Source organism: Phaenicophaeus curvirostris, chromosome 13 (assembly GCF_032191515.1).
Source record: "Phaenicophaeus curvirostris isolate KB17595 chromosome 13, BPBGC_Pcur_1.0, whole genome shotgun sequence".
Lineage (NCBI taxonomy): Eukaryota > Metazoa > Chordata > Aves > Cuculiformes > Cuculidae > Phaenicophaeus > Phaenicophaeus curvirostris.
Genome location: NC_091404.1, coordinates 1,978,110 through 1,990,991, shown reverse-complemented (window position 1 = coordinate 1,990,991; position 12,882 = coordinate 1,978,110). Strand labels below are relative to the sequence as shown.

Here is a 12,882-nt window from a genome sequence, read left to right as displayed (position 1 = left end):
TGGAGGAAAAAGCTGCTCACAGTGGGACAAATGTTTCCGAGCCCTCCCGAGCCCCTGGCCACCACTAGAAAGAGGCTGCAGGATGAGTTCAGCATCTGCTCTGCTCGTGGAGCTGGGCTCCTCTCCCCAGGGGCAGGATGGACGGTGGCTGAGCTGTAAGAAAGGCTTGGGGGTCGATGTCTTAGGGCACGGGAGTGATCTGGGACATCCCTGTGATTTATAGCACTGCAAGAACTGAAATAGGAAACCCCTGCTAGGAGAGGATTCAGGTGGGCTCTTCTCCCTGGTTTGGCCTGACAATAAAGTCGGTGTTTCTGGGGTGCGTTCAGGGCTGCCCCTGACCCCACGGGCTGCAGAAGGGCCCTTTGGGGTGGCAGAAGGGCTGGGCATGGGCAGCCGCTGCTCCAGCCGCCGAGCAGGGATGCGCAGGGAGCTCTGCCTTCCCACGCCGCCTGCGCACAGCACCGGGGAGCGGCCACCGAGCAGCCACCGGGAAGGGTCCCCAGCAGGACAGGAGGCAGCGAGGAAGGAGAGGAGCATCACCAGGAGAACAGCGAGGTCGGAGCCAGCCCAAACCGGGACCAGTGGCAGCGCTGCCTGCACGAGCATCACGAGTCCGGCCACTGAGACTGCAGAAACTCCTCCCGTGGTACAGCCTGACCTGTTACTCTCCTCACAGGGTGGACTTTTAAGGGGCAGTTTTAAAAGCAGGGTAATTTTGGAGGCGTTTTTCCTGGACAGATGTGGACGTGCCGCCCCGCAGAGCTGCTGGTGACCAGCTGGATGCTCCTTGCAGGTAAATTGTCCCCAGGCTGGGTGAGGTACCGCTGCCGTCTGGCAGATCCTCGCCACGGGGAACCTGAGGCTTCACTCGAGCGATGCTGTTGTGCATGGGGACACTCAGTCCATGCACTCAGACTTCTTAGACGGGGCAAAATGCTTAACCTGAAGGGGAAAGGTGTGTCTGCCTTGCTGCCCAAAGGCAGAGGAGGTAGAAGCAGCTCAGGAGCAGGCACAGTGCGAAGCTGAAGTCTGTGGCAGAGCTTTATACTGGGGCTGATGTATGTGATAACACCGAATTTATTGCAGTTATCCTCGTGTGAGCAGCCTCACCATGGTCCTTACAGCTGCACTGGCTGCACTGGAGCACAAATGTACAAAGATATTCAAGGCGAGCACCTGAAATAGAAAAGAAACCCATGGCAATAATCCCAGATCTTCTGATGCCGTGATGTTAGTGAGCTCTGAGTGTCGATTGAACGAGCTTTGGATGTTGTAGCTATAAAAAGATGCCTGTGAGGAAGTGTTCTGTCTTACTTTCTGCTAGTAGGACCACATGGTCTGTAGAAACAGTGTTCATGGAATCATAGAACCGTTTGGTTGGAAAAGACCTTTGAGACCACCGAGCTCAGCTGTCCCTGTCCTCCTCTGAACAAGATCCTTGAGCGCTTTGTCTGCCAATCTTTTAAACCCCTCCAGGGATGGGGACTCCAGCACTGCCCTGAGCAGCTGTTCCAGTGCCCGAGAACCCTTTTAGGGAAGAATTATTCCCTGATATCCAACCTGAACCTCCCCTGCTGCAACTCGAGGCCATTTCCTCTCATCCTCTCTTCTTACCTGGGAGAAGAGCCCAGCACTCAACTCGCTCCAACCTCCTTGTAGAATTCTTCTAGGGCAAGGGGATTTTCAGTCATAAGGTGGTTTCTTCTCCCTGCACGTCCCAGAGTCTGAAGGGGATGAAGGTGCCAAAATAAAACCCAGTAGCTGCTTCTCAGGGTGATGGCAGTGAGAAATGAAACCCACCAGATGTCCTTGGATTGTTACGCCTATTTTCTTTGCCATTTGTGCCGCAAAATAGCTCGGAGCAATCACTGGGCAGAGGACAAGAGACAGATTGCAGAATTGTTTGCAGAGACAGCAGGCGGCGGTGTAACTGCCTGAATATCTGCTTATCAGGGCAGGAACCAAGATACGATGGAGAGAGAAGAGCAAACAGCCTGTGCGGCTGGTGGCTCTGAGCTGGGATCATCCTGCCTGTGCAGCATCCCTCGGCCTCCCTGCGGTGGCTGGAAATGGGGTTTTTATGAGATCTCTTCTCTTGGGAAGCGTGGCCACGTTTGCACAGCCGGGGCTGGAAATAGGGTTTTATGAGATCTCTTCTCTTGGGAAGAGTGGCCGCGGTTGCACAGCGGTGGCTCTGTGGGGACAGGCAGGGATCGCTGCCACCAGTCCCTGTCTGGGAGAGTCTCAGCCGTGATGCTCCTTTGCAAGGGCTCGACTGACAGCTTTGAGGAGGAGAAGAGGACCTTCAGCAGAAATCCTGGTTTCTGCTTCAGAGCAACCTCCTAAGAAGCACTAGGATTGCTACCAGCAATAAACTGGACCTCTGTCTGGGTAGATAAACACCTTTTCCTTCATTTTGTCTGCCTAGGGCTGCCTCATGCTTTAAAGCCTCAGTTTAGAGCTGTTGGAGCGATTCTAGGGGAGGCCACAGAGATGATCCGAGGGCTGGAGAACCTCCTGTAGGAGGACAGGCTGGGAGAGTTGGGGTTGTTCAGCCTGGAGAGGAGAAGGCTGTGGGGAGACCTTAGAGCAGCTTCCAGGGCTGAAAGGGGCTCCAGGAAAGCCAGGGAGGGGCTCCTGAGCAGGGAGGGCAGGGAGAAGACACAGAGAATGGTTTTGAGCTGGAAGAGGGGAGATTGAGATGAAATCTTAGGGAGAAATGTTTTGCTGTGAGGGTGGGGAGGCCCTGGCCCAGGCTGCCCAGAGCAGTGGTGTCTGCCCCATCCCTGGAGGGGTTCAAGGCCAGGTTGGATGGGGCTTGGAGCCCCTGATGCAGTGGGAGGTGTCCCTGCCCATGGCAGGAGGTGGAACTGGATGGGCTTTGAGGTCCCTGGGTGCTGTGACCTACCTAGAGCGGCTTCTCTTGAAGTCCTCAAGTGGCTGTTAGGGTCCAAGTCGTGCCAAGCCCAGGAACTGCCATGTGTTTTGGGGATACAACCACAACCCTGTGAATGTGTGGGCACTTTCAGCCCCAAATGAGACCAGGAAACGGGGATGAACCACAGAAATTATGTGAGGATTAGGAAGTCCCTTCTGGAAATGCCACCCAAATGCACACAGAACTGGAGTAGAAAAAGCTCACAGCCCTGCAGGTGGGCACCCCCAAGCACCCTGTGCTCTATTTAGGCACCTCTATCGGCTCTGGCTGGGATGTCTCCCTGGCTGGGAGCATGACAGGCAATGACAACAGTCTTGTGAGAGGCACTGACCAAGTGGTCCAAGTCCCCATGTGTGTCCTTGGGCCCCCCAAACCCTCCACCAAACCATGTTGACTTGCTCCGTCTGCCCAGATCATCTTCCCCTCCCCTGCCATCCAGGGCTGCTGGTGCCTCTGCGACAGGCTGCAGGAGTGCCTGGAGTCCTCAGGAGGAAAGTCACTGCTGTGGGATCCTCGGTGCTGCTTCCTGGTCCGGATAATGTCACGCACATCGAGTCCACGCGATGGGAGTTCCTCAATGGCACCAGCTCCAACACCATCCTGCAGTACTACAGGGGGTCTCACAACCCAGCCATCCACGCGCTCTACACAGGACGAGCCATGTTCCATCCATCCAATGGATCCCTCTTGCTGGAGGATGTCCAGGAAAGCGACAGTGGGCTCTACAAAGTGACTGTCAATGTGGGAAACAGCAAGAGCCTGAAAATCCTGCTTGAAGTCCTCAGTAAGTGGTGGGCATGGGAGGGAGGAGCGGGGTGATGGATGCAGGCAGGGCCGTGTTGTTATCTGACTGTACATGGATCATCAATGAAGCAAAGGGCTCTGGGGAAGGGCTTGGAGCTAATGGGTTGGTTTGAACCTGCCATGCATGTAGACGTCCCCACGGAGATTTTGGGAAGAGGTTTCCAGCCTGTCCCAGTGGAGAAGATTTGATAGAGATGCCCAAGGAGACGTTCTAAGGCGACAGAGGTGCAGGCTCCTTCCTGGAAAGGCGATTTCCTCCCCTGTTTTCTACTCTCTGAGCAGAGATTGAGGGACTGCTGGGAACAGAACCCAGCTGCCCCGCTGCCCATCCTGACTCCTAGACCACAATCTGCAGGCAGCAGCTGCTCTCACAGAGAGAAGAGTTCACTTAGAATAATACAAACGTTCTCCTCAATATAAGAATCATAGAATCACAGAATTGCCAGGTTGGAAAAGACCCACTGGATCATCGAGTCCAACCATTCCCATCCATCACTAACCCATGCCCCTTTGCACCTCATCCACCCATCCCTTAAACCCCTCCAGGGAAGGTGACTCAACCCCCTCCCTGGGCAGCCTCTGCCAGTGCCCAATGACCCTTTCTGTGAAATATTTTTTCCTGATGTTCAGCCTGATCCTCCCCTGGCGGAGCTTGAGGCCATTCCCTCTCGTCCTGTCCCCTGTCACTTGGGAGAAGAGCCCAGCTCTCTTCTCTCCACAACCTCCTTCCAGGTAGCTGTAGAGAGCAAAGAGGTCTCCCCTCTGCCTCCTCTTCCAAACAATTCCCTAATGTGCTTTGGCATCACCCTCCTTTGCTGTGATAACTCTGCTGCCATAACGCTGCCATAGGCCTTCAGCACATCCTCCTTTCCACCACATGAAAATCTAAATGAGATCTGTGTACTTTTCTCCTTTTCCCCCATTTCCTGATACATTTTAAAATGCCCTGGGGATACTCAAATGCAATGAAAGCAATGCCTCAGCTAGAGAAAGAAACCCAAGCCTCAAGAGGGGCTCCAAGAGAGCTGGGGAGGGGCTCTGGATCAGGGAGGGCAGGGACAGGATGAGGGGGAACGGGTTTGAGCTGCAAGAGGAGAGATTTTGCTGTCAGGGTTGAGAGGCCCTGGCTCAGGTTGCCCAGAGCAGGGGTGGCTGCCCCATCCCTGGAGGGGTTCAAGGCCAGGTTGGATGGGGCTTGGAGCCCCTGATCCAGTGGGAGGTGTCTCTGCCCATGGCAGGGGTGGAACTGGATGGGCTTTGAGGTCCCTTCCACCCCAAACCATTCCATGATTCTATGGAAAGCAGAGCAGCCCTGTGCAGCACGAGACTTTCCAAGGAAAAGGTGCCTGTGGTTGCAGCGTTGCAGACTCAGGGATGCTGCAGTGACAGCTACAGGCCAGATCCCCATCACAGACGCTCCAGGTTGGGTCTGATGGAAGTGTTGGTGTTTCTGTCCTCTTTCCAGAGCCTGTGTCTCGCCCTCGGCTCCGGAGCAGTGCCCTCGTGGCCCAGGCCCCCGGCGAGGTGCTCTGTGAGGTGGCAGAAGACAGGGTGGACACCTTCACCTGGAAGAAGGATGGGAAGCCGCTTCCCCCAGCCAGATACGTTCACACCTCTGATGGTCTCAGCATCTTGTACCTGAGACCGGTCAAGAAATCGGACTGCGGCTCCTACTCCTGCAATGCCAGCAATGGGATAAGCTGGGAGGAAGCCTCCCTGAACATCACTGTTGCAGGTGATTACTGCTGAGGGTTTCCCCTCTCACTGCTCTGTACCCTTCCCTGGGGATCCCTGGGTGGTTTCAGCCTATCCCACCTCCATTCCCCAAGGTCCTGATGCCCTCTCGTGAGGTTGTGGCCCATGTGCCGTTGACAGGAGCTCTCCATCACAGGATGATCAGCAATAATTCCCAACCTCTGATCCCACCAAGGCACGGTCCTTGGCACGATGGGCAGCAGGAGACTGGCTGTTCCCTCTTAGAGAAGGTCCCTAGCGATGACCCTTGACCAAGGTGACGTTGAGTAGGACATGGGCATGGGAGGGGTTGAGGCCAGAAGGGCAGCGTGCATCCCAGACTGGACATTCCATGGAGCACAGAGTGCAGTAGAGAGGGCTGGTTTGACCACTAGCTGGAAGATAAATGCAATCCATCCTGGTGACAGAGGAGCCCCAAGGCCCACCAGAGCCATCCATGCTGGTCCTGCCAATGCCCTGACTCCTGGCTTCTTTTCCAGGTCTCTCCCCTCCCTTGCAGGACATGCTGAGGGTTGCAGTGGTTGCTGTGGTCTTTGCTGCCGTCTCAGGATGGGGATTAATTTTTCCTGTCTGCCAGTCTGAAAAGCTAAGAATAAGTGAGTCTGTGGTTGAGGGGCAGCCAAGCCATCCATTCCCTCATTTGACAAGGCGGAGAGACGCGTTGTTGTGAGAAGAACTGGGCATCATTTGATTCCCTTTCCAGCTGTCTGGACATCTCTTCTTCAAATCAGCTTGCTAGGTTTTATAAGATCAGAGAAACATTCCTTGGCAAATTTTTTAACGACAAAACCTGATTTTACTCTGTTTACAAGCAAGGTTCGAGCTGGGCACTTCCCCAACATTTTTGTTGTGGATGGTTGAGGTGATTGACTGACACATTTATAGAAAAAGGTGTTTCTTGGGAGCATTTTATTGCAAGGTTCCATCTTTAGGAGTATGTTTAACAAAATGTACCCAGGGCACAGAGACCTTTCCAGCTTCCCACGCTAAAGAGCAGGTCAGAAACCCCTTGGGGTTTGAAAAGACCTATCAGCTCATCCAGTCCAACTGTCAGCCCAGCCCCAACGTGCCTGCTGAACCCTGTGCCAAAATGCCACTGCCACACATGTTTTCAAAGCCTCCAAGGATGGAGACTCCCCCACTGCCCTGGGCAGCCTCTGCCAGGGCTTCACTGCTCTCTCAGGGAAGAAATATTTTCTAATATCCAATCTAAGACTCTCTTGGCACAACTTGAGGCCATTTCTACTCATCCTACCCCTTGTTACTAGGGAGCAGAGCCCAGCACCCAGCTCGCTCCAACCTCCTTTCCAGGAGCTGCAGAGAGCGATGAGGCCTCCCCTCAGCCTCCTCTTCTCCAGGGTAAACAGTCCCAGATTCTTCAACGTCTCCCAAAACCCCTGTTCTCCAGCCCCCTCCCCAGCTCTATTCCCTTCTCCAGATGCATTCCAGCCCCTCAGGGTCTCTCCTGCACTGTGGGCCCCAAAACTGAACCGGGATTCGAGGTGCACCCTCACCAGTGCCAAGGCATCCAGGCGGACGATCCCTTCCCTGCTCCTGCTGGCCACCCCATGGCTGAGCCAAGCCAGGATGCTCTCAGCCTTCTTGGCCACCTGGGCCACTGCTGGCTCGTGTTTGGCCACTGTTGGCCAGCCCCCCCAACAGGGATAGTCCTCAGGATCCCAGGTGGGGATGGGCTGCATTCCAACCTGAGGAAGGGGTGGGAGCTGGTACGGGACATCCCGAGGGGTCACAGCAGTCACCCCTCGCTGCTCTTGGTTTCTAGGAGGGGAGCTGTGGAGGTGGCTCAGCGCCTACACCTGCGGGCTGGTGTGCATCTCCTCCATCCTGGCAGGCACCGCGGGGATCCTCTGGATGCGAGAGGAAGGTAGGAGGTGGCTGGGGCCAGTTTGGGGTGGGTGGATGGTGCTGTGCACTTCTTTGATAGAATCATAGAATCAAAGAATCACCAGGTTGGAAAAGACCCACCGGATCATCGAGTCCAACCATTCCCATCAATCACTAAACCATGTCCCTTTGCACCTCGTCCACCCGTCCCTTAAACCCCTCCAGGGAAGGTGACTCAACCCCCTCCCTGGGCAGCCTCTGCCAGTGCCCAATGAACCTTTCTGTGAAATATTTTTTCCTGATGTCCAGCTTGAACATCCCCTGGTGGAGCTTGAGGCCATTCCCTCTCGTCCTGTCCCCTGTCACTTGGGAGAAGAGCCCAGCTCCCTCCTCTCCACAACCTCCTTTCAGGTAGTTGGAGAGAGCAATGAGGTCTCCCCTCAGCCTCCTCTTCTCCAGGCTAAACACCCCCAGCTCTCTCAGCTGTTCCTCTTGTTCTCCAGCCCCCTCACCAGCTTCGTTGCTCTTCTCTGGACTCGCTCCAGAGCCTCAACATCCTTCTTGTGGTGAGAGGCCCAGAACTGAACACAGGATTCGAGGAGCGGTCTCACCAGTGCCGAGTCCAGAGGGAGAAGAACCTCCCTGGACCTGCTGGCCACGCCGTTTCTGATCCAAGCCAAGATGTCATTGGCCTTCTTGGCCACCTGGGCCACTGCTGGCTCATGTTCAGTCGCTGTTAACCAACACCCCCAGGTCCTTCTCCTCCAGGCAGCTTTCCAGCCAGACTTCTCCTAGTCTGCTCAGGGTTGTTGTGCCCCAAGTGCAGGACCCGGCATTTGGCCTTGTTAAAACCTCTTGCCATTGGTCTCAACCCAGCGGTCCAGCCTGTTCAGATCCCTTTGGAGCCTCCTGACCCTCTAGCAGATCAACACTTCCACCCAGCTTAGTGTCATCCGCAAACTTGCTAAGGGTGCACTCGATGCCTTCATCCAGGTCATTGATAAAGACACTGAACAGGGCTGGACCCAGCACTGAGCCAGCACTGAAGGCAAGATGCAGCACGGAAAAGCAATTCTTTGTGTGCGAACCGTGCAGGATGAAAACCTCATGGGAGATGTGGAGTCATGGGGAAGAAGAGGAGGAAGAAGGGAACTCAGAAAGGAAGGCAGTGGCCTGGAGAGAGAGGTCACACCACTAAACACCTGAGGACAGACCCAGCCAGACAGAGACACACAGCTTCTTGCTGTGTGATTGCATCTAGTGATTGGAACCTGGCCCACCGTATGGATCACACGCCCATCCACACAATCAATTGAGTTATTCCCCTTTCCCCAGAGACCCTTCCCAGAGTTAATTGCAGAAGGGAATTCAAATGATCAATGGGTGGAGAGGCTGCTTGCAGGGACAGATGGAAAAGGCTGGGAGTCAGCAGAGCCTGGGAAAGAGATACAGTGGAGGGTTGCACAGTGCTGAAGGTGTAAGCACAAGAGCTGGTGCTCTGCCACGTCCTGGCTTCTTTCAGGCCCTTCTATTGCGATGATACTGCCGGAGATCGCCCTTACGTACGTGATCGTGGTAACCTTCCTGGTCTCAGCCACTGTGACCTTCCAGCCAACAAAGTTCATCCAACTGAAAAGCAAAACAGGTGAGCTGCTCTGCGAAGGATGGCAGGGAGCGAGAGAAAACTGGTCCATGAAAAAATTCCTTCCGGTACTGAAAGGGGCTGCAGGAAAGCTGGGGAGGGGCTCTGGATCAGGGAGGGCAGGGAAAGGATGAGGAGAACGGTTTTGAGCTGCAAGAGGGGAGATCGAGATGAGAATTAGGGAGAAATGTTTTGCTGTGAGGGTGGGGAGGCCCTGGCCCAGGTTGCCCAGAGCAGGGGTGGCTGCCCCATCCCTGGAGGGGTTCAAGGGCAGGTTGGATGGGGCTTGGAGCCCCTGATCCAGTGGGAGGTGTCCCTGCCCATGGCGGGAGTGGAACTGGATGGGCTTTGAGGTCCCTTCCAACCCAAACCAATCCATGATTCTAAAATCTCATCCTTAAGTTTTTTTAAATAAAACCTTTATTTCTGCTTCTGTGCTAACTCCAGCTGGTGGATTTCACACCAGTTCATGGGTGCAGGTAGACCCCGACCCACGTCTTGTAGCACACGCTAACATCGCTTTCTCACCTTTCCCTCGGCCAGCACAACGCACGCTGGGCTACGCTGCTCCAGGAGGGGTGGTGGCGGTGGTGCTGACGACCAGCTTCCTCATCAAGAACATCCACAATCGCCACGGTGAGAGGGGACGCGCCGGTGACCACCCCAAGGCTTTGTCACACTGAGGCTCAACCTTGTCCATGATCCGTAATCCCAATATCCCTTCAACTCAGCCATTTGGACTTTGATCTGCTCCAAAAAAATCCATCAAATTGGTATTTTCAAGGAAGTGAAATCTTTGCAAAAGCCAAGCTAGTTTTCAACCCGCTCTTTTGGGAGTTTTGTGTGTGTGTATTTTCATGGTGGGAATGTGCCTTTTCCTCCTTGTGCTCGGGCGGCGTTTTGTACCGACCCCTGCTCTGCTTTGCCAGAAGAAGGATGCACGGAGTTCGTGGAGGTGACCGCCCTCGCCATCAGCACAGCGGCCGTGTCAGCGCTCCCGCTCCTCGCTATCTACCTCTGCTGTAAGTCTCCCTGCTCCTGCTCTCCCTGCCCCTCCCAGCACCTTCTACCTAGAGCTGCTCCTCACACCAGCCAGCAACCATGGGAATTAATTCAACACTGTTTGTGGGCTCACACGAAGGCCCCCATCCCTCTCCCATCCCCTGTCCCATCCCAGCGAGCCCCGGCCACCCTCCCCTGAGTACAACACCCCATCCTGGGCTCTCGATGCCTCTCAAACCCTTTGTCCTGACGCCTGGGAACAGACTTGTCCTTTCACAGATCACACGACCCAGGGCTGGCTGAAGGAATACGATTCCACTCGAGTGGACAAGGAAAGGTAGATTCTCTATTGCCTTTTTCTGTGTAAATTCATACTGTCTTCAAGAGAAAAGACCGGGACATGGAAACTGTCCTCTGCCCTGCTTTATGTCCTAGACCCCGAGCCCTGCCCTCCAAGCCCCTGGTTTCACCTCTGGGAGAGGCCATAGAATCATAGAATCCCTAGGCTGGAAAAGACCTTTGAGATCATGGAGTCCAACCATACCTGTCCACTACAAAATCACATCCCTAAGCACTTCACCTACTCGCCTTTTAAACCCTTCCAGGGATGGGGACACTGCCACCTCCCTGGGCAGCCTCTGCCAGTGCTTGAGAACCTTTCTGTGAAGAAGACTTCCCTAATGCCCAACTTGAACCTGCCCTGGGGCAGCCTGAGCCCATTCCCTCTTGTCCTATCGCCCGTGACTTGGGAGAAGAGACCAGCACCCACCTCTCTGCAACCTCCTTCCAGGTGGTTTTAGACAGTGATAAGGTCTCCCCTCAGCCTCCAGGCTAAACCACCCCAGGTCCCTCAGCCATTGCTCGTAAGACTTGTTCTCCAGCCCCTTCCCCAGCTCCATTCCTTTCTCTGGACGCGCTCCAGCCCCTCAAAGTCTTTCGTGAAACGAGGTGCCCAAAACTGAGCCCGGGATTCGAGGTGCAGCCTCAACAGCACCAACTACAGGGGCAGAATTCCTTCCCTGCTCCCGCTGGCCACTCTGTTTCTGATCCAAGCCAAGATGCTGTTGGCCTTCTTGGGCACCCGGGTACACTGCTGGCTCACGTTCAGTCGCTGTCAACCAGCACACAAGGTCTCCAGCCTGCAAAGTGCTTGAGTGCCTGCTCACATCTCCCCACAAATCCCTCCCTTCTGGCCTCAGCCTGAAGCCTTTAAGCTTTAATTCCTGCTGGTTTCCCCCCAGCGCTCTGGGTTTCAGCCACGCTGTTGGTGCATTTAGGCTTGGCCAATCTGTGCGCCCTGCAGGAACGCAACCTCATGGGCCTCAGCCAGCTCCTCACCACCCCGAGAGAGAGAGGAGCAAGTATCAGACCCACAGCCATTTGGAAGGTCGTGTTGTGTCTTTGGGCCATGCAAGAGCGGGTGCAGAGGGAGAGGCCACCACAGCCCTTGCCTCTGCCTGGCACACGGGGCAGGTCTGGATGGGCTCGCAGAGCTCCTGGCTCCGGTGATGCTCAGCACACGCACCTCCTCTTCCTTCCAGGTCCTTCGAAATGTCTCAGCTCCGCAGCAAGGATGCTGTTTCCACTCGTTAGAGGATGGTTGGGGTGATTCAGGTTTGGCTGAGTCAACCCAAACTTGACGGGTTCAGGGCTCTTGGTTTCAGTTGATTTGACTTTCCGCAACAACCGTAATAAACAGCAACAAAATGAACTCGCTCCTGCCTTTTATATTTAACACCGAACTGGGGAAGGCCAAACGTACATTCATTTCCTTCCTTTCTCTTGAAAAACATGCCCTAAAGTTTAGAATCATAGGATCACTGAGGTTGGAAAAGCCCTCTCAGCACATCTAGTCAAACCCTCAGCCCAACCCCACGGTGCCTGCTAAACCCTGTCCCCAGGTGCCACATCTACACACTTTCTGACCCCCTCCAGGGGTGGAGACCCCCCCACTGCCCTGGGCAGCCTCTGCCAGGGTTTCACCACTCTGTCAGTGAAGAAATTTTTCCTGATATCCAATCTAAACCTCCCCTGGTGTAACTTGAGGCCATTTCCTCTCATCCAATCCCTTCTTAGATGGGAGAGGAGCCCAGCATCCACCTCACTCCAACCTCCTTACCAGGAGCTGCAGAGAGTGATGAGGTCCCCCCTCAGCCTCCTCTTCTCCAGGCTAAGCAGCCCCAGGTCCCTCAGCTCCTCCCCGTAAGACTTGTGCTCCAGACCCTTCACCAGACTCATTGCCCTCCTCTGGACACACTGCAGCCCCTCAATATCTTTCTTGTAGTGAGGACGTGTCTTTAGCAGTGCTTGCAGGAGTCTTTCTCACTGTTTGTTTCAGTGAAACCGCATCTTTTTTTAAACATTTCTGGGTAAACAAATGACCCCACTCCTTCCTGTCCCCATGCCTGACTTCTCCTAAAGTGGTGAAAAAATGGTTCTCAGATGTTTGAGCTTGGGGAGAGGGGTTGTCAGACTCTGTCCCCCTCAGTCCACAGGTCTACGTGCTGCCTGTCCCCTCCAGGGTGGGACAGTTCCCCTCCACCACGAGGGCGGCTGCTCTTTCAGTTATTTGCTTAAATGAAAATCATGCTTGTACAACCCCTGGCCCTGTGTCAGGGTGTGTTGATATGATCATACCCCCACAGAATCATGGAATGGTTTGGGTTGGAAGGGACCTCAAAGCCCATCCAGTTCCACCCGCAGCCATGGGCAGGGACACCTCCCACTGGATCAAGAGCTTCTGGAATATTGTCAGGCTCAGAGGTGTGACTGTTTTCCTGGGCTCCACCACCCTCTGGGGAAGAACCTCATCCTACTGTCCCATCTCCCTTGACCCACCTTCCTGCCATTCCCTCCAGTCCTGTCATTGGTGGCCTGAGAGAAGAGCTCAGTG

General features: G+C 54.8%; 1 protein-coding gene across 1 annotated transcript; it reads left to right on the top strand.

Moving 5' to 3' along the window:
• LOC138726340 (uncharacterized) lies at nucleotides 1–11,582 on the top strand. The gene is made up of 11 exons (XM_069868024.1): nucleotides 1–323; nucleotides 559–796; nucleotides 3,381–3,725; nucleotides 5,211–5,480; nucleotides 5,980–6,096; nucleotides 7,284–7,385; nucleotides 8,868–8,990; nucleotides 9,531–9,623; nucleotides 9,917–10,009; nucleotides 10,269–10,326; nucleotides 11,531–11,582. Exons 2-11 carry the CDS (start codon nucleotides 742–744, stop codon nucleotides 11,580–11,582), a joined length of 1,308 nt encoding a protein of 435 aa, XP_069724125.1. The 5' UTR covers nucleotides 1–323; nucleotides 559–741.
• Nucleotides 11,583–12,882: the final 1,300 nt, after the last annotated feature.

What these genes read in the sequence shown, in the direction of transcription:
- LOC138726340 (XM_069868024.1), top strand. Translation starts at nt 742, where the DNA reads ATGTGGACGTGCCGCCCCGCAGAGCTGCTGGTGACCAGCTGGATGCTC. An exon ending in AATCCTGCTTGAAGTCCTCA is followed by an intron (nt 3,726 to 5,210) that starts GTAAGTGGTGGG and finishes TCCTCTTTCCAG; the next exon opens with AGCCTGTGTCTCGCCCTCGG. An exon ending in CCTCGCTATCTACCTCTGCT is followed by an intron (nt 10,010 to 10,268) that starts GTAAGTCTCCCT and finishes GTCCTTTCACAG; the next exon opens with ATCACACGACCCAGGGCTGG.